At 46.2% G+C, this 22,161-nt stretch overlaps 1 protein-coding gene across 8 annotated transcripts in view; it reads left to right on the forward strand.

The window, feature by feature from the left end:
- Positions 1-762: 762 nt before the first annotated feature.
- The window catches only part of STIM1 (stromal interaction molecule 1), a gene marked incomplete at both ends in the record, with an annotated part of 189,758 nt that continues 168,359 nt past the window's right edge, over positions 763-22,161 (forward strand). For 7 of the 8 annotated variants that reach the window (XM_079708330.1, XM_079708327.1, XM_079708329.1 and 4 more), the window contains one exon: positions 763-901. In XM_079708330.1, the coding sequence (XP_079564456.1) occupies positions 763-901 (139 nt within the window). The remainder of the gene's footprint in view (positions 902-22,161) is intronic. The other variant, XM_079708332.1, reaches the window with a different exon arrangement.

Raw genomic sequence — 22,161 nt, forward strand, 5'->3', positions numbered from 1 at the left:
TAACAGGTTATTCCGGGGTAAGCTGGGCGCTGGGGCGGGCTCGGGCTTCGCTGGGGGCCGGGCGGCGCGGGGCGGGCCTGCGGGAGAGCACGCCCCCGCCCGCCCCGGGCCCGCCCCACGCCTCCCGCCTGCTCGCCGGGGATCCTCTGTCCCGGGCCTGGCCCGTGCGCGTCCGCCTGCTGAACCTGGGCACCGCCGGCCGCCTGGGCACGGGACTGGGCTGGAGCACTGACCTCGGCCTAGGAGGCCTGGGATCCCCGAGCCGCCCGCGCCCGCGGTGGCCTGGAAGTCGCACGCCCTTCCTGAACCTGTGCCCCTCGCCGATCCTCGGCGGTGCGAGGCCAGGTGCCCCCCTCTTTCCCTCCCTTCTTTCCCTCCCCCACTCCGGTGCCCGCTGGAGGTCCCGCCCGCCCGCCCCCTCCGGCAGGGGTGTAGCCGGCTGCGGAGCTGACACCGGCTCCGCGGCCACCCTGTCCAAACTCTCCGGAAGCGGCCTGAGCCGACCGGGTGCTCAGGCCGTCGCAGCTCCGGCGGACCCACTGTTGGACCCGAGGCGCCGGCCCTCCTCCCAAGCCCAAACTTGGAGCACTTGACCTTTGGCTGTCTGAGGAGGCGGACTCGAGGGTGGCTGGACAGCTGCGGCGCCTCGAGGGCATCTTGCCTGGGGTTCCAGGACCGTCAGCTGCACTCCCAGGCTCCCGGCTTTGCCTCTGGGATCCTGAGGTGTCTACATCAGGCGCATGTTGACTGAGACCTGGAGTCATGGATGTGTGCGCCCGTCTTGCCCTGTGGCTCCTCTGGGGGCTTCTCCTGCATCACGGCCAGAGCCTCAGCCAAAGCCACAGCGAGAAGACGACAGGAACCGGCTCGGGGGCCAGTTCTGAGGAGTCCACTGCAGCAGGTAAGGCCTTGGCCACGGACAAGAACTGAGTTGCCCAAGTGGGGAAGTCGAACCCTAGGTTTCTACACCTGCGATTGATGGCAGACCCACACATGGCACTGCCTGTTCTTAGTAGTCCAAAGAGTTCTTTCCCTTCTAATGTCTTTGTCTCTCTTGAACAACTTTCCTCATCCCTCCTCAGGATGTCTTTTGTTGGCAGTGAAAAGAGGTTTGCTTTTGGAGCACCTTGGCCTTTCAGATCATCAAGTCAAGACCCCTTCTCATGACTACTTGTCTGGACTGATGCCCTGGGCAGATGATAAGTCTGTTGCTCTTGGCCAGTTTCAGCACTTGGCAGCACAGGGGAGGCTGAGGCTACTTGGGTTGGGTAGGGAGAGTCAGGACTGGGCCAACTCTATTACTCTCTAACTTAGTGTTGAGGTGTGTCTTTCTATTCCAGTGAGCGTGGGGACCCTATTCTCTCCCTTCCCTTAGGTAATCTGCTGTCTTTTAGCTGTGCCCATTTGAAATATCAAGGCAGTTCCTTAGGTGGAATCCTATTTACCACCAGGGAGTTAAATGGCCTTTTGTTGACATGGGCATGATATAATTCCTGGGACCACTTGTTGACTTATTCTATTTCTTCTGACTGATGAGGGTAGGAATTCTACAATATTTTTGATCTGTCCTGGTTTTTCCTATGCACTTATGGAGCCTTGTCAAACAGTAGGAGCCCTGGTATTGTTGCAGAAGAAAGAGCACTTTTAAAATTCAGTTGTTTTACACAAGGCTTAGAAGGTATTCAGTTTTTTATCCCTGTTTCTCTCACCCAGTCACTGTGATCTGCCCAAAGTAGTGAGATGCAGAGTGAGGAGAGTTTATAGCTGGGTTCTTTCTACGGCGGGACAAGCTCAAGTGAGGGGATGCCTCAGTGAATACCTGTTGATACAAGGAGGAAAAGGAAGCATTAGTCATGGTGGCCAGGAAGTTTCATGGATGCATCCAGAGGCTGGCTTTGGCGCTAGACCCTTTCTTAGGAAACCCCCTTTTAAATTCCTTGACTGGGCTGGGTGTGACTGCAGGTACCCCAAGGGTTGGCTTCCAAGAGAGGCCAGGGTTGCCCTATGTACAAGCATGGCACCTAGGCTGTTGCTTTGAAGATAGGTCCTTCTTGCATATTAGTCCTGTTTCTCCATACAGTGTCTCCTTGGCCCCTGAACCCTAGCTTAAAGCTTGGCTGTCATTGGGCTATGAAGGCAGATGTAGGTCAAACTGTGCAGAAGACGTGAGGAGCATCTCTGCTGTCTCAGTGACGTCCCAGTGACATCCCTGTTTGTAACTGATAATATGTCCCTTTTTCACCCTAAAATATGAGTGCCTGACATAAAATGAATTTTCTTTTGGGGGGGAGGAAGTGTTCTTTATTTTAGACACAGTGCTAAAAGAGATGGAAGTTTTGAATTTAGGCATTAGCTAGCTGTCAGGAAGATTTGTGTGTTTGTACATGCCATAGGTAAGAGGCACTCCAGCATCCCTCGTAACCAGCCCCTGGCTTGAGCTTATGGAGACAGCCCTCCACACAACATATTTTAGAGGCTTGGCTGTGTTGATTATACTACTTAGGCTTCTCTTTTGGTCTTTTCTTCCTCTCAGTTCAGAAATTAGTTTCTATTGTCACAGTAATATTGAAGCCCAGGGAGGAAATCTCAGAGACCCTAGGTGCTGGGAATGGCTATGGTTTGTGGTAACCTGGAGGCCCCAGCACTGCTGTTCTGGTAGGTTGTCACCTTGGGCCTGTCTGGGACTTTGACTCAGATAAGAACTCATTTTTGCAAAGAGGTGGACTGGGCTCTTCTAAAGGATTTGGTGAGGAGCTGTCTACACAGCCAGGAACTCTTGTAGCCTTTCCAGTCCCTCTGTATCCTCAGAACACAGGAGTTTTACTTACCCTAAAGCTGCCACTTTTCTAAATCAGATTCAACATATCTAGTCCATTTGTATGTTCTCTAAAGTTTGTATTTTACACAGCTGTTTTTCCCACAAAGTCTCGCAATTGCTTTATTAGAATGCAGGGCAGGTGGTATTATCCCCATTTTTATTGTTGAAGAAATTGAGTCCTACGCTCAGTTTTCTGATTTTTTTTTTTAAAGATTTTTTTGATATGGACCATTTTTAAAGTCTTTATTGAATTTGTTACAATATTACTTCTGTTTATGTTTTGTTTTTTTGGCTGCAAGGCATGTGGGATCTTAGCTCCCCGACCAGGGATTGAACCCGCACCCTCTGCATTGGAAGGCAAAGTCTTAACCACTGGACCACCAGGGAAGTCCCAAGTTTTCTGATTCTTAAGTCCTAGACTTCTTCTGTCTTCTCAGGCCCTGCCCTGTTAAAGGAGCACTAGGTAAGGCCAAGAGAATGTTACTTTCCTCTTGGTGAGTTAGTTAGGCAGCCCCTGGTGACTCTGTAGCAGAGATCCAAAAAAGGGCTGTCTTTTTCTCCTCTGGAGGGTCTTCTGCAGGGGCCAGAAAATTGCATTTTTTTCTCTTGTTGGATGTACATGGCTATCTTAAAGGTCTACCCCTCCAGGGAAGGCAGGTGCTCTGCTAGAAGGCCTTCTCATTGGGAGAGGCCATTCCTGTCACCTTCTGGCTCTTTGATGCCTGTATACCCAGCTGTGCTAAGTTACTTTCTCAGTAAAGATCTGTGCTTGACTGTGCTGCTCTGAAGCCTGCACTTCTGAAACTGCCTGGAATTGATGCTTGGAACCTTCCTTAGACTCTGGACTCACTGCCTCCAGAAACTCAAAATGTTTCCTGCAGAATGTGTGTGAGGGGTCCCACGTGAGTCTGGAGTTGTGACTGCCAGTGTTGGTTGAGGACCTCTACTCAGGAGCTGTGGTTCTACTCAGCATAACTAGAACTGGGCTTTGGAGGATAGGCATCTAGGCAGTTTATGGAGTGCAGGTTGGCTGCTCAATCCACCCCTAATGGAGTGGGAGGCCAGAGTCCTGCCTGCCCACCCAGCTAGTTGCCGCTGCCTCCAAGGCTATAAATGGCCTGGCCATCTTGGTGGCTATGCTAATTTTAGCTGAGGGTGGCTCCCGGAACTGGATTGGAGCCAAGGGCAGGTGGGTGCGGCTTGGCTGAGGCTAATATTGGGGGATGGGCAGAGGGTCACACTAATCCTGGGGCAGCTAGGACATCATCTGCACACACACCTCAGCTTTGACAATCATGCTTAACCAGGTTAATTTATTCAGGAAACATTGAACAGTGTCAGCTCATGTGCTGTGTATTCAGCAAATGTTTGAGTGCCTGCTCTGGGCCAGGCACTGTGTTTGGTGTTGGGAATTAAAGGATGAACAAAACAGACATGTCCTCTGCCCTCATGGAGTTTACAGTCTAGTGGGGAGATAGAAAATAAATACATAAATAAATATAGTGTCTTGTGGTAATTTTTGTGGAAGAAAACATAAACAGAGTGCTGTGATGGAGAACGAGAAGAGGACAGAGATCCAGCTGAAGTAGGAACCCAGTGCCTAGCAAGACATTAATAACATCAGTAACATCAACAGTAATAGCAACTGACATTTTTTAGTGCCTACTGTGTGGCAGGCACTATTCCAAACATTTTATTCTTTTTAATTCTTACAGCCATCCTGTGTGCTTAAGTGAGGAAATGAAATCATAGAGAGATCAAGTAACTTACCCAAGGTTATACAGATAGTAGGGAATAGAGCCAGAATTTGAACCCAGGCAGTCTGACTCTTCTCCCCACCTCCACCTCAGCCACTAGGTTATACACTCTTTCAGAACTTTGTGATAAGCGCTGAAGTAAAGGTATGATATATACATACAAAAGGCTGTGGGAAGCCCAGAGGAGCAAGTGACTAACCCTGCCTGGGAGAGCTGGGGGAGGCTTCTCAGTTTCCTCCATAATTTTTCTCAGATCTTGGGGAGATAAAAAGTGGTTGCCTAATTGAAAAGTTAAGAGGTGGAAACATCTGTTAGTTCAACTTATTTATTTTTACATATGAGGAAACTGATGTCCAGAGAGGCGTTACATAGAAATTCCACAATGGGTTATTAGTAGAACTAGACTAAGACATTTGAGTCAGGGACCCTGGCTTAATCAGTTATTCAATTCACAAGTCTTAATGAGTGCTTACTGCTTGCTTTGTACTATGGAAGGAACTTAGGGCTACCAAAGAAGTCTAGTTTGGGGGTGGGGGTGGGGATATATATTTAGAGAATATTAAATACAACATAATGCACAGGCTTAATGAAGCACAAAACCAAGCAGGGTAGACAGTGTAGGCTAAGGATTACAAGAGCTCTGCGTGGGCTGAGCTAGGCTAAGGTGGCTGGGGAGGGCTTCCTGAAGGAGGGGTTGGGCGGAGGCATAAGAGAACGGGGTGGGGAGTAGTCTGACTTGGGGATTGTTGGAGGGAAGGGGGCATTGTAGAGGTCTGCATCACCAGTGTGAGCACATGGGGTCTCACTGGCGGCTGAACAATAACTGGGCAGAGTTGCTTCATAGTTGGCCAACTACCTCGCACGAGGGCTGGTAGACAGGAAGACTGCAGTCACGTGTGGTCTGTGGCAGGTCTGACAACTACTGTAATTTTGAAGTAATGATGATTATGAATAATATTTGGAGATATCTGTACCAATGTAATGTGACATGAAAATGTCTGTACTTTCTGTTGGTGACAAAATCATAGGTAGGGCTAATAATATTTTGGTTGGTTATTATGTATAATTGAAGGAAATGCTAACTTGCAGTAAGAGAATGTTGAAAATAAAGATGTAATTTCTTTCCCATCCAAATTCACCCCCACCCCCAATTCTTCTCATGGGCTCCTTAGGAATGTGGAGCCTTCATGCTAAGAACTCCTGTTCTCTGACAAGGAAGGGATGAGGTCTTGATGGGAGGGTTTCCTAGGTCTTCACAGGACTTGAGTTTGAGCCCCAGGGGGCCCCTCATTTCCTGCTGGGTGGCTTTGAGATACAGTGCTGAGTGACTTCATGGGCATGCTGTGGTATACTGCTTTTTATGAGAAATGATTCTCCAGGAAACCCAGCAGTTCTGGCTGTCAAATTTTTTGGGAGAGAGAAAGATACCAAACTGGGTGTCCAACAGAGCTTTCTTTTTTTGTTACTGCTGATCAAAAAAAAATTTATGAACTATTAAGATATACAACTAAGTATAAAGAATAATACATTGAATACGCCTGTGCCCATAACACAGTGTAAGAAATCAAGTAATAACAATACAGAGCTTTCTTTATTACCCCCTGGATACTTTGTATAAATTTCTAATTTAACACATAGCACATTGTACATATATTTGCTCTCTTACAAGTGTAAGCTCTTTGTGGAAGAAAGGAGGAGGGGTTGTATTTTATTTATCTCTGTTCTTATTGCGCCCAGCCTAAAACCTCTGTTAAAGTTTGTTGGAAAAGCTGAAATCAGGGCCTGTTTGAATGGATCATATTTTCTCTCTTCCTTTCATACCTTCTCATATATCTTGGTACACATTCTGGGCTTTTCAGCAACCCTTCATGGTGTTGCTCACCCAGGGCACTTTGTATTTTCATCCAAGTTCAGAGCTGTTTATCCCTTTTCAATGTATTATTTTATTTTATCCTCAACTTTGGAAGTAGGTATACCTGTTTTTATTATTATGCCCATTTTTTTTGGGCCATGCCACGTGGCATGCAGGATCTTACTTCCCTGACCAGGGATTGAACACCTGTGCCATGCAGTGGAAGCATGGAGTCCTAACCACTGGACCACCAGGGAATTCCCATTATGCCCATTTTAAAGGTGAAGAATTCGTAGCTGAGAAATTTGTGTTCTTTGTCACATAACTAAAAAGTGGCAGGATCAGAACCATAACTCTGGGGATCTGTGTATCAAGCCCTTGTTGTTTTTCTCAAAACACATTACTTGTCAGTGTGTCCCTCACCAATCTGGCATGCAGAGCCTTAGCCTCAATGGTCTGGCCATAGCTGTGTTAACAAAGGTGTTTGAATAGTCTAGTCACCTATCACAAAGTGCTGCTCTGGAGGATGATGGAGTCTATAATCTTACCAATCATGCTACCCTGTTGGAGTTATCTATGTATGTGCCGGCCTTCCTTGATAAAAACTCCTCAAGGGTTAGGACAGGAAGCTCCTAGGACAAGCCTTGGCACATGGTATACTTTACATACTGTAGAGTTTGTAAAACTGAATTGAAGGGGATTTATTGTCTGGTTCTGTTTCAACTGTAGTTTACTAGGTTGGAAGTTGAAGAAGTTTTACTTCGAAAGGGTTAGGTAAAGTCGAAGAAATAAGCTTCACTTATTTAGAAAGTTCACTGTTTTAGAATTTCTCATTTTTGGGGAATTCCCTGGTGGTCCAGTGATTAGGACTCTTGTGCTTTCACTGCTGGGGTCCGGGTTCGATCCCTGGTCGGGGAACTAAGATCCTGCAAGCCATGTGGTGAGGCAAAACAAACAAACAAACAAAAAATAGAATTTCTTGTTTTTTGCTTTTGTTAAAAAAGTCATCCAGGTCAGTTTGAGTCCAATGGCCTCATTTTGCTTGGAAGAAGTTTGTCTAGGATTTTAAAGAAACCAGACTCTTATTGTTGCAGGCCTCACCACGAGAATGCAGTTGGGAGTAGCTGGGAAACTGTCTAGTTCCACAAAGGACCTATGTGTAGCGAGCGGGGAGGAGAGAGTTGGGAAATGAGTGGGTGGGGCTGGGTAGAAGCTCACATGAGATGATTGGCTTTGGTTGGCAAAAGGGTCTGAGTTGGCCACAGCCAGCAGACATAAATATCTGGATTTAGGGGAGCTTCAGAGTTCCAGCTTTTTTTCTTACTGTCTGTGGACCTTGTAGAGGGTAAATCACTTTACCTCTCTCAGCCTTAGTTTTTTCATTTGTAGAAAGAGCATAACCTTAATGAATAGATTTGTAGTGAGGATCAAATGAGATAACTTATGTGGTGAAAGGGCTTTATAAACTCTAAAGTACTACACAATTAGGGATAGTGGGGTCCTCGCAACCTCTGCTTTTATGGGCCTGGAAAAGCCTCAGTCAGAATCTGTGTGTCTTCTTATGGTGGCACCTGTCTAATGAAAGTTGCTTCTCTGAACCTGCTGTAGTGCCATTGTTTTACTTCAGGTGTACCCACCAGACTTATATGAACCCTGGGTGTGGCCAAATTAGGCTTTTACTCAAAGCTTACTCTAGGCCATAGGGAAGCTGTTGATAAAGTCTGGGTGCTAGTATTTCACTTTATTTCCGGCCTATACCCCCTTCCTTTTACTGGGTGTAACCACTTCCCTAGCCCCACCTGCAGACTTGAAATAGCTGACCAGATGGGCCTAGTCCCTACCTGTATTGGTACAAAACAAATTATCCTCAAAGGCAGAGGCTTAAAATAGTAAACATTTATTATTTTCAGTTTCTGTGGGTTAGGAATCTGGGTGCTGCTTAGCTGGGTGCCTCTGGCTCAAGGTCTCTCATAAGGTTGTAGTCAAGCTGTTGGGCTGGGGCTGAAGGCTCAACTGCGGGGAGAGTATTTACTTTCAAGCTCATTTATGTGGTTGTTGGTAGACCTTGGTCCTTTGCCACATGGGCCTCTGCACTGGGCTGCCTCATGACCTGACAGTTGGCTTCCCCCAGGACAAGTGATCCAAGAGGGAGCACCCAAGATGGAAGCTGCAATCTTTTTATCGCCTAATCTTGCAATTGATGTGCCACAACTTCTGCCATATTCTGTTTGTTAGAAATAAGTCAAGGTGATGGGATTATACAATGGCATGAATACCAGGAGGGTAGGGATCACTGGGGGCCATCATAGAGGATGCCTGTGACATCATTCTAGGGCCATGATCTTGGGAACAATGGTTTCTGGGTGCTGAGTCCTCTTAGTTTTTCTCTGACTTCCTTTGCTTGCCTCCTAGAGTCTTGTGGTGTCTCTCTATACTCCCTTTGGTATTATGTCCTTTTGATTCATGCATGACTTCATTGCTTTGACATGTAGAGTTGACATGGCCCTTCTACCTGTATTCCTCCACTGTTTTAAACCCAATTCTAAACTAGATTTTTATCCTAGGTTCTAGTCATGGCTCCCACCTCCTTGTTTGGTACCTTTAGTTCTGGAGCACATTGTACAGCCACTGACCTTGGAGGCTTTACTACCCCAACTTGGCTTCTGAGAGCTAGACTTATAAGTGGCATTGAACTGGGACTTACACATTGACAGCTGAAAAACTTACTCTGACCTTTAGGGCTGTTGATGTTGAGTGCTAGGACTTCACATCCTAGTGTGTCAAAGTTGGAAGGGCTTTTAAGTACCATCTCAACTAAACTCCTCAATCTACATATGACAGGAACAAATTTGCCCAAGGTCTCAGTTGGGGCCAGAATCTTAATTTTGTCTGATTATTATTCACATGCTGTTCCCACTCTGTTGTGGAGCTTCTTTACCCTAACACAGCCAGTTTGGGTTGTTAGGGGGTCTGAGACCTATACAGAGGAAAAACAGAAAGCAGTTCACAATATTGTATTGTGTTCACAGAAATTGTGCTGGGCAGAATTGGGGGGTATGCAAAGTCAGTGCTGCTTCTGAGGAGCTTCCCCGCCCAGCTAGGGAGCTTTTATATGATGCGCAGAAAAAGAAACCCAGTAATATCTGTGGCATATGGTGACTAATATCTGCATTCTGTACTCCCCTGGCAATCTCAATTCAAGCAAGGAGAGGTTTGTTTGTTTTGATGTACAGAGCAGATTTCCCAAAGGAGGTGGGTCAGAGTGTAATACTGCATATCTCACCATTGTTTGGCTCAGCTGGTTGCTTTATGTATAGACTTGGGGCCTCCACAGGCAGGGTAAATGTATCTAAAGCCCTGTGGGGTTACTTGTGGCCACGTAGAAAGTGCCAAAGGGGAGCTTTCTGGGCACTGAGAATCTGACAAAGCCTTGCCTGTGTTGGCACAACTTGCTAAGGCAGGTGAGACTTGAGTAGGGATGGCTATGGCCCTGTCATGTTGATCAGAGTGGAGCAGATTTATTTCAGTGAGAGACCTGCAAGGAAAAACCTGAAATGAGCCAACAGCACTGTACTTTTGTTTTCTGCTGGGGAGCTTGGAATAGAGACGGTGTAAGCCCTAAAATCCCTCTATGGGTAGTAGTTTCCTTCCTGACCCAGGGTTCTGGCCCCAGACCACTTTGCCCACTTCATCTTCCTCTGTTCCCCTCTCTACATTTTGGCCCAGCCAGGCCTTTTTTCTTTGTCCTGGTCTGCAGAGCACACCTTATACTGCTTCTCTTTTGCCTTTACTTATGTGTGCCATTTTACTGCCTCCCAGAATGTCCTCCCCTCTCCTCCTTCCTTCCTCCCTAACCTCTGAGTCTTCTGTGAAGTGATCCCTGACATCAATGCTAGCCACAAACTCCCTCTCATTTCCAAACTCTGGTAGCACTTACTATCTACAATACTCTCTGTGCCCTTCACACCCTGCTTGTGCCTCTTAAAGCAAGAGATAGCCCGGTGCAGGAATCAAGAGCACTGGGCACTTACTGACAGTATGACCCAAACTACGGTTTCCTCACTTGAAAACGGGATTAAAACATGTATGAAATAGCTTTTAAAGCCTTTTTTTTTTTTTGCATATTTTCCTCTCTCTTGAAGGCAAGAGCCATGTCTATTTTTTCTGACCATAGCACCCGTCCTTGGTATCTATCACAGTACGGGTCATAGGGTATGTGCCCAATAGATATTTGCTGAATAAATGGATGAGTAGTAATGAGTTGATCTTTGGATTGAGTAGTCATGGAGGGAGAGTGCCAAGTGACGAGCTTCGACAAGAGTGCCCTGAGATTAGGGGTGGAGTTCACGTGGGGGATTTCTGCGGTGTTCTGTGGGCACACACTATTTTTCTGCTGCCTGGTACTTCATCTCTGAAGTTGCACTCGGCGACAGTTACCAGTCGCACTGGGGGATGGTTCGGCCCTTGACTCTGGCTGGCCTTTTCTGTTTGCCGTAGCACTGGCTGCCCTGAGCAGGTGGCTGTCATAGGAGTGGAGCAGGGCTGTGCTCCTGGAGGCCTGAGATGAGTCTTGTGGGCGGGGCTTCCTTGGCTTCTGCTGCTGCCTGTCTTTGCCTGCATGGCCCCCCTGGGTTTACCACAGGGCAAATGTGAGGCAGCTGAAGGAACAGAACTACTTTCCTTAGCCTGGCTTGTGGGATGGAGAAGGGAGCCTTCTTTCGTGCTGGGCTTGTGCAGCAGGGAGGTAGGATAGTCCAGTGAAGATCACTGGTGTTTTAAAGGTTATCTCTGATTCTGCGAACTCCCTGGGCCTCAGAGAACTCCAGCCTGAGCAGACATCACACCAGCTTTCCTTCAAGGCATTGGGGAGGGGCCTCTAGGGAAACTTGGTAAAGGAGGCAAAGGCATAAAAGAGTCAGCTGTGCTGTCAGCGTGGCCCCGCTGGGCCAAACCTGTCCCTTTTCCTGTTAGCCATTTTACAGAGCTCCTGGCTGCCTTGTGTTGAATGCTGGCCTAAGTAATGACCAGAAATCTCACTGGCAGGCAGGCAGGCAGGCAGGCTTCCAAGTCTCATGTGCCTCTGATTTTCTCCAGTGAGATTCAGTAGCTCCGCTCCTGATTGGCCTCTCTGGGTTATCTCAGGGCTCTCAGGAAGCTCTCAGAGCTCTCATCACTACGGTGTGTACATTAAAGCAAATGTGTTTGTGTTTTCCAAGTTCCTAGAGCCAGCATCTAGAATGTAGGGACCAGGGGAGCTGGGTGCCCTTCAGGCGTAACACATACACAGGTTAGAAAGCAGCTTGTGTGTGTGTGTGTACCTGGGTACTCAGACTTGTGGAGGTCTTATTTCAAGAAACTTTTGCCGACAAGGGCAAAGTTCACTGAAACTCATATTGTATATTGCTAAAGAGATAAGTATGTAATTGAGACAACTCAGATAACTTCAATGATAAGAATGATGATGATAGCTGCTATTTATTGAGCACCTGTTATCTTCTAGGCACTGGGCTAGGTCTTTACAGCTGTATAACAACCCTTAAAGGTGGATATTTTTCTCACTTTATAGATGGGGAAACTGTAACTCTGAGAATTTAAGTAATTTTCCTAAGGTGACTAAGCCAGGATTTGAATTTAGGTTTATCTGACCCAAAGGCCAATGCTGTTTCTATTCTTGTTTAATAACTGTGGGAGGGAAGGAAACAGCTGTATGAATTTAAGTAGAGATGTGTGTTTGGATTAAAAAGTGTACAATTTATCAGACTGTTAGTGGCATTAGTTTGTTCTGTCACCTAAGTGGCCTGGAATAAACTGGGATTAGAATTTGTAGGGGATGGGGGAGGGAATGAGAAAGTGTATCCACTTAATAAATTCTGAATGGGAGTATCACACTGGTGAAGTGTATAGCTACAGAGTGCTGTGTATTCAGTTTGTATCCTCCAAAAACAGCATTATGGTTGAGCTCTTGTGGATATAAGCTTTGGGATAGGGTCTGTATCTATGTAGTGTTTACCTCTTCAGCTAACATTTAACATGTATGTTGTACCTTGCCCGGTAAAAGGATTGAGTATAATAGGGAAGTTAAGATGTGTACGAACATTTTTCTTTATCATAATAAGAGCTCCTATTTATTGAGCACGTATTCTATACCAGGACTGGGTTAGATACTTTCACATACGTAATCTTGTTTAATCCTCACAATGGGTTTCCCATTTTACAGCTTATTGTGCAAGGCAATCTTGTTTCAATGCCCTATGAATAATACCTATGATCCTATTGGAAAATGGGATCACCTCTGCCTGGAGAGATCAGGGAAGCTTTATGGAGGAGGTAACAGCTTAGTAGGTCTTCAGGTACTTCAGGCAGAAATATAAGGTTTCCTCTGGCTGGGAAGCACTCCAGCCAAAGGAAATGTCATGAATAAAGGCATGGAGTGAGACAAAGTGAAGAGTCTTTAGGGGACATTGGTTAGTCCAGGTTGGCTGGAGAGTGGCATCTATGAAGGAGAGTATGATAAAATAAGGCAAAAAAAGATTAATTGAGGAAAGATAATGGAGGGCCTCAATGTTTGGCTAAAGAGTTCAGACTTTGCTGTGTAGGCAGTAAGTAGTCCTTGCAGGTTTTGAGCAGGGGAGAGACATGACCTGAGTTTTGCTTTAGGCAGATTAATCTCACAGAACATGCACAATGCATTGGTGGGATGAGGTTGGAGGCAGGGAGTCTAGATAGGAGACTTTGCAGTTGTTCATGAGCAGAGATCAGGGTGTGCACTATGGAGGCAGAATCAGTAGGACTCAGCGTTTAAGTGTAGGGAGGGAAGGAAAGAGGCAAAGGTGTAGCCATGTTTTGCATGTGGGTAATGAGGTGCCTGGTGGTGCCAGTAACAGGAAATATATGGCAGTCTGAAGGAGGGGGCCACTGCTAGGCTGTGATGACTAGGGGGCGTAGTTGACTTTTTTTGAAGTGCTAGGCAAGGGCTACACTTCACAGTACTCTAGGAACCAAAGAATTGTCTTCTCTCTACGCTTGTTTTACATCACTTTATTTTACAGATGAGTTTTCTGATGCCCAGAGATGTGAAGGGATTTGCCAAAGGTCATACAGGAACTGCTTGGTGGATTCCAAGTCTGAGAATACAGGTCTCTTGTTTTTAGCTATTAAGCTTCCTAACAAAGCTGGGCCTTCACTGCAGGAAAATCAGAGACTCTTGCAGATAGGAATACCTGGGTTCAACTCCAGGCTTTTCCATTTTCCATTTGTGACATCTTTTTTTTTTCATTTTTTTTTAATATATAAATTTACTTATTTTATTTATTTTTGGCTGCCTTGGGTCTTTGTTGCTGTGTGTGCATGGGCTTTCTCTAGTTGCGGCGAGCGGGGTCTATTCTTTGTTGCAGTGCGCGGGCTTCTCATTGTGGTGGCTTCTCTTGTTGCGGAGCATGGGCTCTAGGCATGTGGGCTTCAGTAGTTGTGGCTCGTGGGCTCAGTAGTTGTGGCTCACGGGCTCAGTAGTTGTGGCTCACGGGCTTCGTTGCTCCGCAGCATGTGGGATCTTCCCGGACCAGGGCTCGAACCCGTGTCCCCTGCATTGGCAGGCGGATTCTTAACCACTGCGCCACCAGGGGAGCCCCATTTGTGATATCTTGAACAGGTTGCTTTTTTTCTCTGAGCCTTAGTTTCCAAATTTGCAATAAAAGGAATATTAACCTCATGGAGTCAATGGAAGATAAGGCACCTTATCTTAAGAAACCTTCAAGTGCTATGTGAGGGTGTTATTCCAGGATTTTGACATGGGTTGGAGCCATATATACAGTGAGTATTTTGGCCCAATGCGAGCAGACAAACTCACAGTTTCTCAGGGAAGGTCGTTTTTCACTTTAGGCTTCCTAGGCTACTCACTCACCTGCAGTTGGGGCTTTCAGGTATGGGAACATGCTGAGTTTTCCACAGTCACACATCTCTAATTTTCTAGTATGAAATGGAGTTGCAGAAGGAACACTAAGCCATCATACCCTGTCAGGAGTTCTTGGCCTGAGAGAAGATGATTACTATCCCTTTTCCCCAGGGTCTTCTACCAACCTTCAGCCGGCTCAAGGTGGGGGGGCGGGCAGAGTGCTAGCTGAATTTAGGCTATGCTTTGAGGGGAAACTCCTGCTGGACTAGAGTAAGCCCTGGCTGGGGACAGAGGTGCCAGGGTGCAGCTGCTGATCAAAACTAGTACCTGGAGTCCTCTTGTAGTCATCTGTTTGGTTTAGCACACGTGTTCCTGCGTCGTCTTGAGAGGGGGAGGAGGCTGCTCAGGTATTGTCAGGTAGCAGGTCTGTGGTTGTGTCAGCTCATTGTCATGGGAGCAGGCCTGAAACTGGCCATCTTGTCTGATGTCTTGTCACACACCCTCTGAGAGGGCGGAAGGGGGATTGCAAGAAGATTTTCTGATTAATAAAATAGCTGTTTACTGTTTTGTAGCCTTTTATTTTTTTTTTTATTTTTTTTTTTTTTGCGGTACGCGGGCCTCTCACTGTTGTGGCCTCTCCCGTTGCGGAGCACAGGCTCCGGACGCGCAGGCTCAGCGGCCATGGCTCACGGGCCCAGCTGCTTCGCGGCATGTGGGATCTTCCCGGACCGGGGCACGAACCCGTGTCCCCTGCATCGGCAGGCGGATTCTCAACCACTGCGCCACCAGGGAAGCCCTGTAGCCTTTTATTTTTAAGAGGGCCTGATTCTTTTTTATGTACTTATTTATTCATTTATTTATTTATTTAGTTGCACTGGGTCTTAGTTGTGGCAGGAGGGCCCCTTAGTTGTGGCATGCAAACTCTTAGTTGCGGCATGCATGTGGGATTTAGTTTCCTGACCAGGGATCAAACCTGGGCCCCCGGCACTGGGAGCACGGAGTCTTACGCACTGTGCCACCAGGGAAGTCCCTGTAGCTTCTGTCTTAAAGCGTGTTTTTTTCCACTATTTCTCTTGAACCCTTTTTTCTTTTACTTCCCTCTTTCTAGCTAGAGTCAAGTCCCACCAACAGTGCAAGAGTGCTCCCTTTTCTCCACACCCTCTCCAGCATTTATTGTTTCTAGATAAGAACCTAGGGCTAAGACAGGAATAAAGACACAGACCTACTAGAGCATGGACTTGAGGATATGGGGAGGGGGAAGGGTAAGCTGTGACAAAGTGAGAGAGTGGCATGGACATATATACACTACCAAACGTAAAATAGATAGCTAGTGGGAAGCAGCCACATAGCACAGGGAGATCAGCTCGGTGGTTTGTGACCACCTAGAGGGGTGGGATAGGGAGGGTGGGAGGGAGGGAGGGAGTCGCAAGTGGGAAGAGATATGGGAACATATGTGTATGTATAACTGATTCACTTTATTATAAAGCAGAAACTAACATACCATTGTAAAGCAATTATACTCCAATAAAGATGTTAAAAAAACAAAAAACAAAACAAAAAAACACTAGCCTTTGCTAGTGCGGATTAGGTTAGAGTATAGCCACTGGAGGAATAGGTCACAGTAGGACACTGGGGTGGGGGATGGAGGCTGGCAAGAGGGCAATTCTTAGTTTACTGATGCAGGAAGGGTGTCAGGGCCTCAGAGCCTACTTGATGCTGCCTTTCTTGTAGCCCACACCCAACTTCTCTTCCTGAGCTGAGCACGTACCTGTACTCTCAGCCAGAAGTCAGAGCTTGGTGAAGCCTGATTCCCCCAGGAATTCAGTGATAAAAATTAGGGCACTTGAACAGATCTAATTGGCTGAACTGAGTGAAGGGCAGAGGCTTGCCCTGGGGGCTCCTTGTAATCTCCTGTGGTTATAGACTTTTCAGGTTGGACTAATTAAAATGTTGGCAGCTGGACTCAATACTTTCCTTGCACTAGGTCCTGCTCCAGACTCCTGGAGTACCAGAAGTTGGCATGGGGCTGTCTTTCCTGGGGAACTGAGGAGTGGGTTTCCATTTCCTCATCTAACTAAATGCATGATGATGTAATAATTTCTGTCCAGAATGGGCAGCTACACATTTCATGGTGGAGAGAGATGTAGGCTGAGCCCTGGATCCAGATATACCTGGATTTGGTACTCTCCAGACTCCCGAGGTGCCCTTTCAGGTCTATTGTCTGTTCTGTTAGCTCCCAAACGGCTTTGCTCTGTCAGCTGGCAAGTAATTTCCATTGCCCTGGGGTATCCTTCCCTGATGTGTGTTCCTGTTCCAGAAAAAGGGATATTTATTAAGTCCTGTCATGTGCCAGGTCAGGGCTAGTGCTTCACACAGCTGTCTTTTGAGATATGGCCACATCTTTTCATAATGCCCAATTTATAGATGAGAAAATACTCATAAAAGGAAAATAATTTGCCTGATAGTCATTACAGCCTGTAAGCAACTGAACCAGAATTCAAATCCAGGTCTCTCTCAAAGCCTCTGGTTACCTTCCTAAGGCAGCACAAACACTTTCGTATCCTCTTATCTTTCTAAGCTGAGCAAATTTCCTGCCTCCAATTCCTGCAGCCAGAATTATTTTCTTGACCTGCCTTTCCAGAGCATTCTGCCCTTCCCTCTATTCTGGCTGACATCCAATGAGGCACGGATCTACCTCCTCATTTGCCTGCTCCCACTCCTGCAAGCTGTGGTCCTCAGGATGTGCTCACCGAAGACCCAAAGGAAGCTGTAGTGTTGAAATTTCAGGCTTCATGACAGACTGGTAAGGAGAGAGGTTTTGGGCATAGTCTTGGCTAGTTCCCTGCACGAAGCCAGGCCTGGGTCTTCTTGGTTTGCGGGAGTGTGCTGTGTTGTTCTGGAGGCAGTAGGGCCTTCTAGGCAGCATACCTTTTGGGTTCCCAAGGAGCAGGCATCTTTTCCCTCAGGTCATTTTCCTTGGCATCTGGCTTTACAGTTTCTTTCTTGTAGTCTCCCTTTGATTAAGAGATCAGTGCCACCTGGGGGCTTCCCTGGTGGTGCAGTGGTTGAGAGTCTGCCTGCCAATGCAGGGGACGCGTGTTTGTGCCCGGTCCGGGAAGATCCCACATGCCGCGGAGCAGCTGGGCCCGTGAGCCATGGCCGCTGAGCCTGCGCGTCCGGAGCCTGTGCTCCGCAACGGGAGAGGCCACAACAGTGAGAGGCCCGCGTACCGCAAAAAAAAAAAAAAAAAAAAAAAAAAAAAGAGTTAGATCAGTGCCACCAGGAGTAAAGTACTATGACAAAGCCCTCGGCCTGGCCTTGGTTGCTGGAATATTCCTGCTGACTGTGGATACTTGGGTTATTTTTGCAAAGAGCATGCTAAGTTATTAACCCTGCATTTGGGTCTTATGTTTTCTGCAGCCTCTGCCTACTGGTGTGCCTCACTTCACAGGATAAAGGCTTTCCTGAAGAAGGCAAGCCTGTGAAGGCATTTTTAAAAGTTGAATTATCTTTCTCACTGACTTGAAAAAAATTATAAAAGTATTTTCATGCCTTTTTCTATGCATATAGCATATATGTTTAGTGTTTAACATCAAAAGTTTGTTCCTTTGGGAATAAATGTTAAATTAGAATATAACAAAATACAGTTCAAATGCCTTTAACAGGAAAAATAATAAAATATTAATGACAATCAAAATAAATTCCAAAATAGGTAGGCTGAAACACAGTGTTTTTTGTTTGTTTGTTCTGTTTGGATACAATGGGAAATCTGGAATAGCATAATCAGCAGAATGATCTAGATAGTGACATGACACGTTTTGATTTCTCCAGTATTAGCCATAGATTAGGAGATGTCCTTAGGCGAAGGGGAGAAGAATGCATTCTGGGACTAGAACTGTGTAGATCCAACTACTCATTTGTGTCTAAGGACACAAGTAACTAGTAACTACCTTTCTGGGTGTCTGTTTCCATGTTAAATGAAAGCAATACCTACCCTGTTTAATTTTATGAGGATTAAATAAGACAATGTATGTAAAGTGTTTTGTAAACTCTGAAGTACTATTGTTGTCATACTCAGTGGGTGACTGGAGCCAATTTGCTAGCACTGCAGGAGGCTTTTGGTTTAAGATATGCCTTCGGGACTTCCCTGGTGGTCCAGTGGTTAAGATCCTGCACTCCCAATGCAGGGGGTATGGGTTTGATCCCTGGTGGTTGGGGAACTAAGATCCTGCATGCTGCCTGGCACAGCCAAAACAGCAACAACAAAAAGATGTGGCTTAAACCTATGACATAGGTGGGAAGAAGAATGCTGAGTTGATGAGTAAACCGTTGAATGCTGTTTGGGCAGCAGCTGAGAGGAATTCCTGTTAGGTGAGGGTAAGAGCCACACTCATCCCTTCATTCTGTATCTGTTGAGTCCTGTCGGGTGGAGGAGAAAGAAATACAGATGTCTACCTATTAAATGTATGGTATGCTAAGTATGGAGGATTCTCGGTTTAGGAATGAAAGCTCCATAAAGACAGGAGTTTTTGTCTGTCTTTTACACTGCTGTGTTTTCACCCAAGAGTAGTACTTGGCACATGGTAGGCTCTTGATAAATATTTGTGGAAAGAAAGGCTAAGTTTTGGAATCAGACAGACTGGGTTCATATTTGGGCTCTGCCCTTCACCAGCCCCTCTTCTGAGCAAGCTGCTTAATCTCTCTGATGCTCAGTTACCTCATTTATAAAATGGGACTAGGATTAGCTATTACAGAGGATTATTGGGGGGATTTTTTTTAAAAAGTAAAGGTTTTAAAACTTTTGTACAAGTCCTAGTAAGTGCTCAATGAAAGATGGTTCCTTTTCTTTTCCCTTCCTGGTTTGCAAAGTGGGATAGAAGCGCCGAGGACGAAGCAGATCTGCTTGGGGAGCCTAGCCAATGGCTTCACAGGTTTGATCTGACCACGTCTTTTTAATGTGTGAGATTAGAATTATTGGTATTATTTCCTCACAAACAGAAGTCCCTGGGATTGAGCAGGAGTGTTGGAATATATATGCTTTGCCTCTGTGTTTCCCGTGGTCTTGGTGGGAGGGTCTGGCTCTTGTCTTTCAAGGCAAGGTAATGTTTGCCCTGCAGGTTTGTGCAGAGATTGTTGCCAGAAAGAGCAGCTTCCCCTGGAGAGCCTGGACTCACCTGATTTGGATTAGGCTTTCATAGCCAGCCATCACTGCCCCCCCCTTACACCAATTATTGTTAGTTATAGCTTTGAAAGGTGTCCTCAGCTTGACTTCTGTTCCGGATCAGTTGTAAATTCTCACAGCACATGGAGCAGAGCGTGTTTGCGTGAGTTAATCAGGTATTTATGAGCTGACCTTTGCTAGTGAAAACCTAATTTTCCCTCATGCCTGGGTGACTCCAGCAGGCTGAGGGCCTTTTTCTGAGACATTCTTGGAACTGTTGGAAGTTGCAGCAGGTTTGCCTGCCCTGGTCATATGTGCACAAGACCAGTGGGATATATTTGCCCTTCAGCAGTTGTGCTCAGTGCCTCTCCTTTCTATCCTGTGGTCTTAAGACACTGGACATAATACCACTCTCCTTTCTTTTATCAACATTTAGACTTCAGAGCTTTCTCTTCTGGTTTAGTTTCTTGGAGGATGAGTAAGCAGGGAGGAATTGTCTGGCCATCAGACAATTGAATTGAAGCCACTTGGCCAGAAGTAGCTAAAGAACATGTTCCTAGATGGGGGTAGTCAGGCACTGGGTAAGTTAGGGTTAGTTTAGGGGTTAAGTGGACCTGGTGTCTTCTAGAAGTAGAGACAGTAGGTGCTCTGGCTGTGTCCTCAGTGCCCTCCTTTGGGAGCTGAGCATTGCTACAAGGGAGATCTCAAATATGGGCTTGAGGAAAGGAGACAGAGGGAAGAAAAGGAATTTTGCTGAGCTGTTGTTACGCTAGGTGCTTTAGACCAATTATTTCCTTTAATATTTACAACAACCTTGTGAAGTTTACAGATGATGAAACTGAAGCCCAGAGAAGTTAAGCAACTTTCCCAAGGTCACAAAGCTAGTGAACGATAATAATAGTTATCATTTGTTGTGTGTCGAGAAGGCACATACCAAGTTTCTTTTTTTAAGTGCTTTATATCTAGTACTCACCACCATCCTATGAAAGATTATTATTACTTCTGCATTGCAAATAAGGAAACTGAGAATTAGAGAGCTTTGGTTACTTGATGAAGGTCACTCATCTAGCAATGGTGGCACAAGGACTTGAATCCAGAATTCTGTGATTGTGAAGCTTGTTCTTTGATGTACATGTCACTGAAGCTAGAAGAGTAGGATTCAGACACAGAGTCATGAGCACAAGGTTCATGTCTTATTCCATCTCTGTATCCTTATAATCTGAGATAGCGCCTACCGCATTATTAGTCCTCAATAAATGTTTGCTGTGAAATCCAGCTCTGCTCTCCCCCATTGTCCCCAGTTGCTGACTGCATCCTGCCCCAGCTCTTTGGCCTGACTGTCTTCTCTCCACAGTCTGGCCTTACCCTACCTCCCATTGTGGCCTCCCAACACACAGCGTATGATCCAGCTCTGTTCCTCTCTTGCTTCTTCACCACTCTTTTCCCTGGCTACATACTTTTGCTGCCACTATTGCTCTCCATCCCTCTTCAATCCTGTCTGTTCTTTTCTATGCAGTTTCTCTGACTAATCCCTGAGAATACCCCTATCCAGAGTATAATCTTCTCAGTCTGTGCCATATAACTTGGCACCTAATTAACTACTGTTTCACCTTCTAATTGTTTCATGGGCATTAATCTTCTCTCCAGCCAGCTTGTGGTAGTCATGTCATAATGACCCCTCATTAATTTGTGCTTCACACTTTTCAAAGCACTCTCCTATTCAAGACCTGTCTTTTTGCTTGTCATGTCCATCGTAAACCTGTGAAATATGATGGGAGGGAATTGTTATTTCCATATTATAGCAGAAAAAACAAGTGCAAAGAAGGCAGGTGACTTCCCTGAGACTAGGTCTCAGGTCTACTGATTTCTGGCTTGGTGTTTTCTTTGCCATGCCTTCCACATGTGTTTCTCTCTGGCATTTCTCCTCCTACCTTCAAGGCAGAACATCTATGTTTGGGTTTTCAGGAGGCTTGATTGGTGACCTGGGGAATGGTGGAGTAGCCCGGATAGCAATCTCAGGTACTTCTCAGTGGTGTCAGTGCTCTGGGTTGCTACTGCCTGAGAGAGGTTCTGTCCTTGAGCTACTAGGATTATGTTAAACTGAGAAGCATTTTTTTTTTTTTTTTTTTTTTTTTTTGCGGTATGCGGGCCTCTCACTGTTGTGGCCTCTCCCGTTGCGGAGCACAGGCTCCGCATGTGCAGGCTCAGCAGCCATGGCTCATGGGCCCAGCCTTTCTACGGCATGTGGGATCTTCCCGGACCAGGGCACGAACCTGTGTCCCCTGCATCGGCAGGTGGACTCTCAACCACTGCGCCACCAGGGAAGCCCAAACTGAGAAGCATGTTTATTTTGAGTGGTCAGAGCATTTTCTCATGGATAGCCAGGAAATAGTTGGGGCAGGATATGTGGTGCTGGCCAGTTTTGTGCTATGGCAATGGCATGAACTTTGGAAACATGCAGACCAGAGTTTAAAATCTGACTTTGCCATTGTTTATTAGCCTCATGACCCTGGGCAAATCATTAATCTCTATGAGCCTTAGGGCTGTTGTGAGAATGTATTTAAAGGCCACATCATGGCCCTTAAAAAAGGAAGTATTTATTGGTGGTTTTTATTGTCAATATTACTATAAATATAAAGCATGAGGAGCCTGGGGAAGATGTGCCTGTGACCCTTGCAGGTT

This window comes from Hyperoodon ampullatus (assembly GCF_949752795.1).
Source record: "Hyperoodon ampullatus genome assembly, chromosome: 7".
In the NCBI taxonomy this organism is placed as follows: domain Eukaryota; kingdom Metazoa; phylum Chordata; class Mammalia; order Artiodactyla; family Ziphiidae; genus Hyperoodon; species Hyperoodon ampullatus.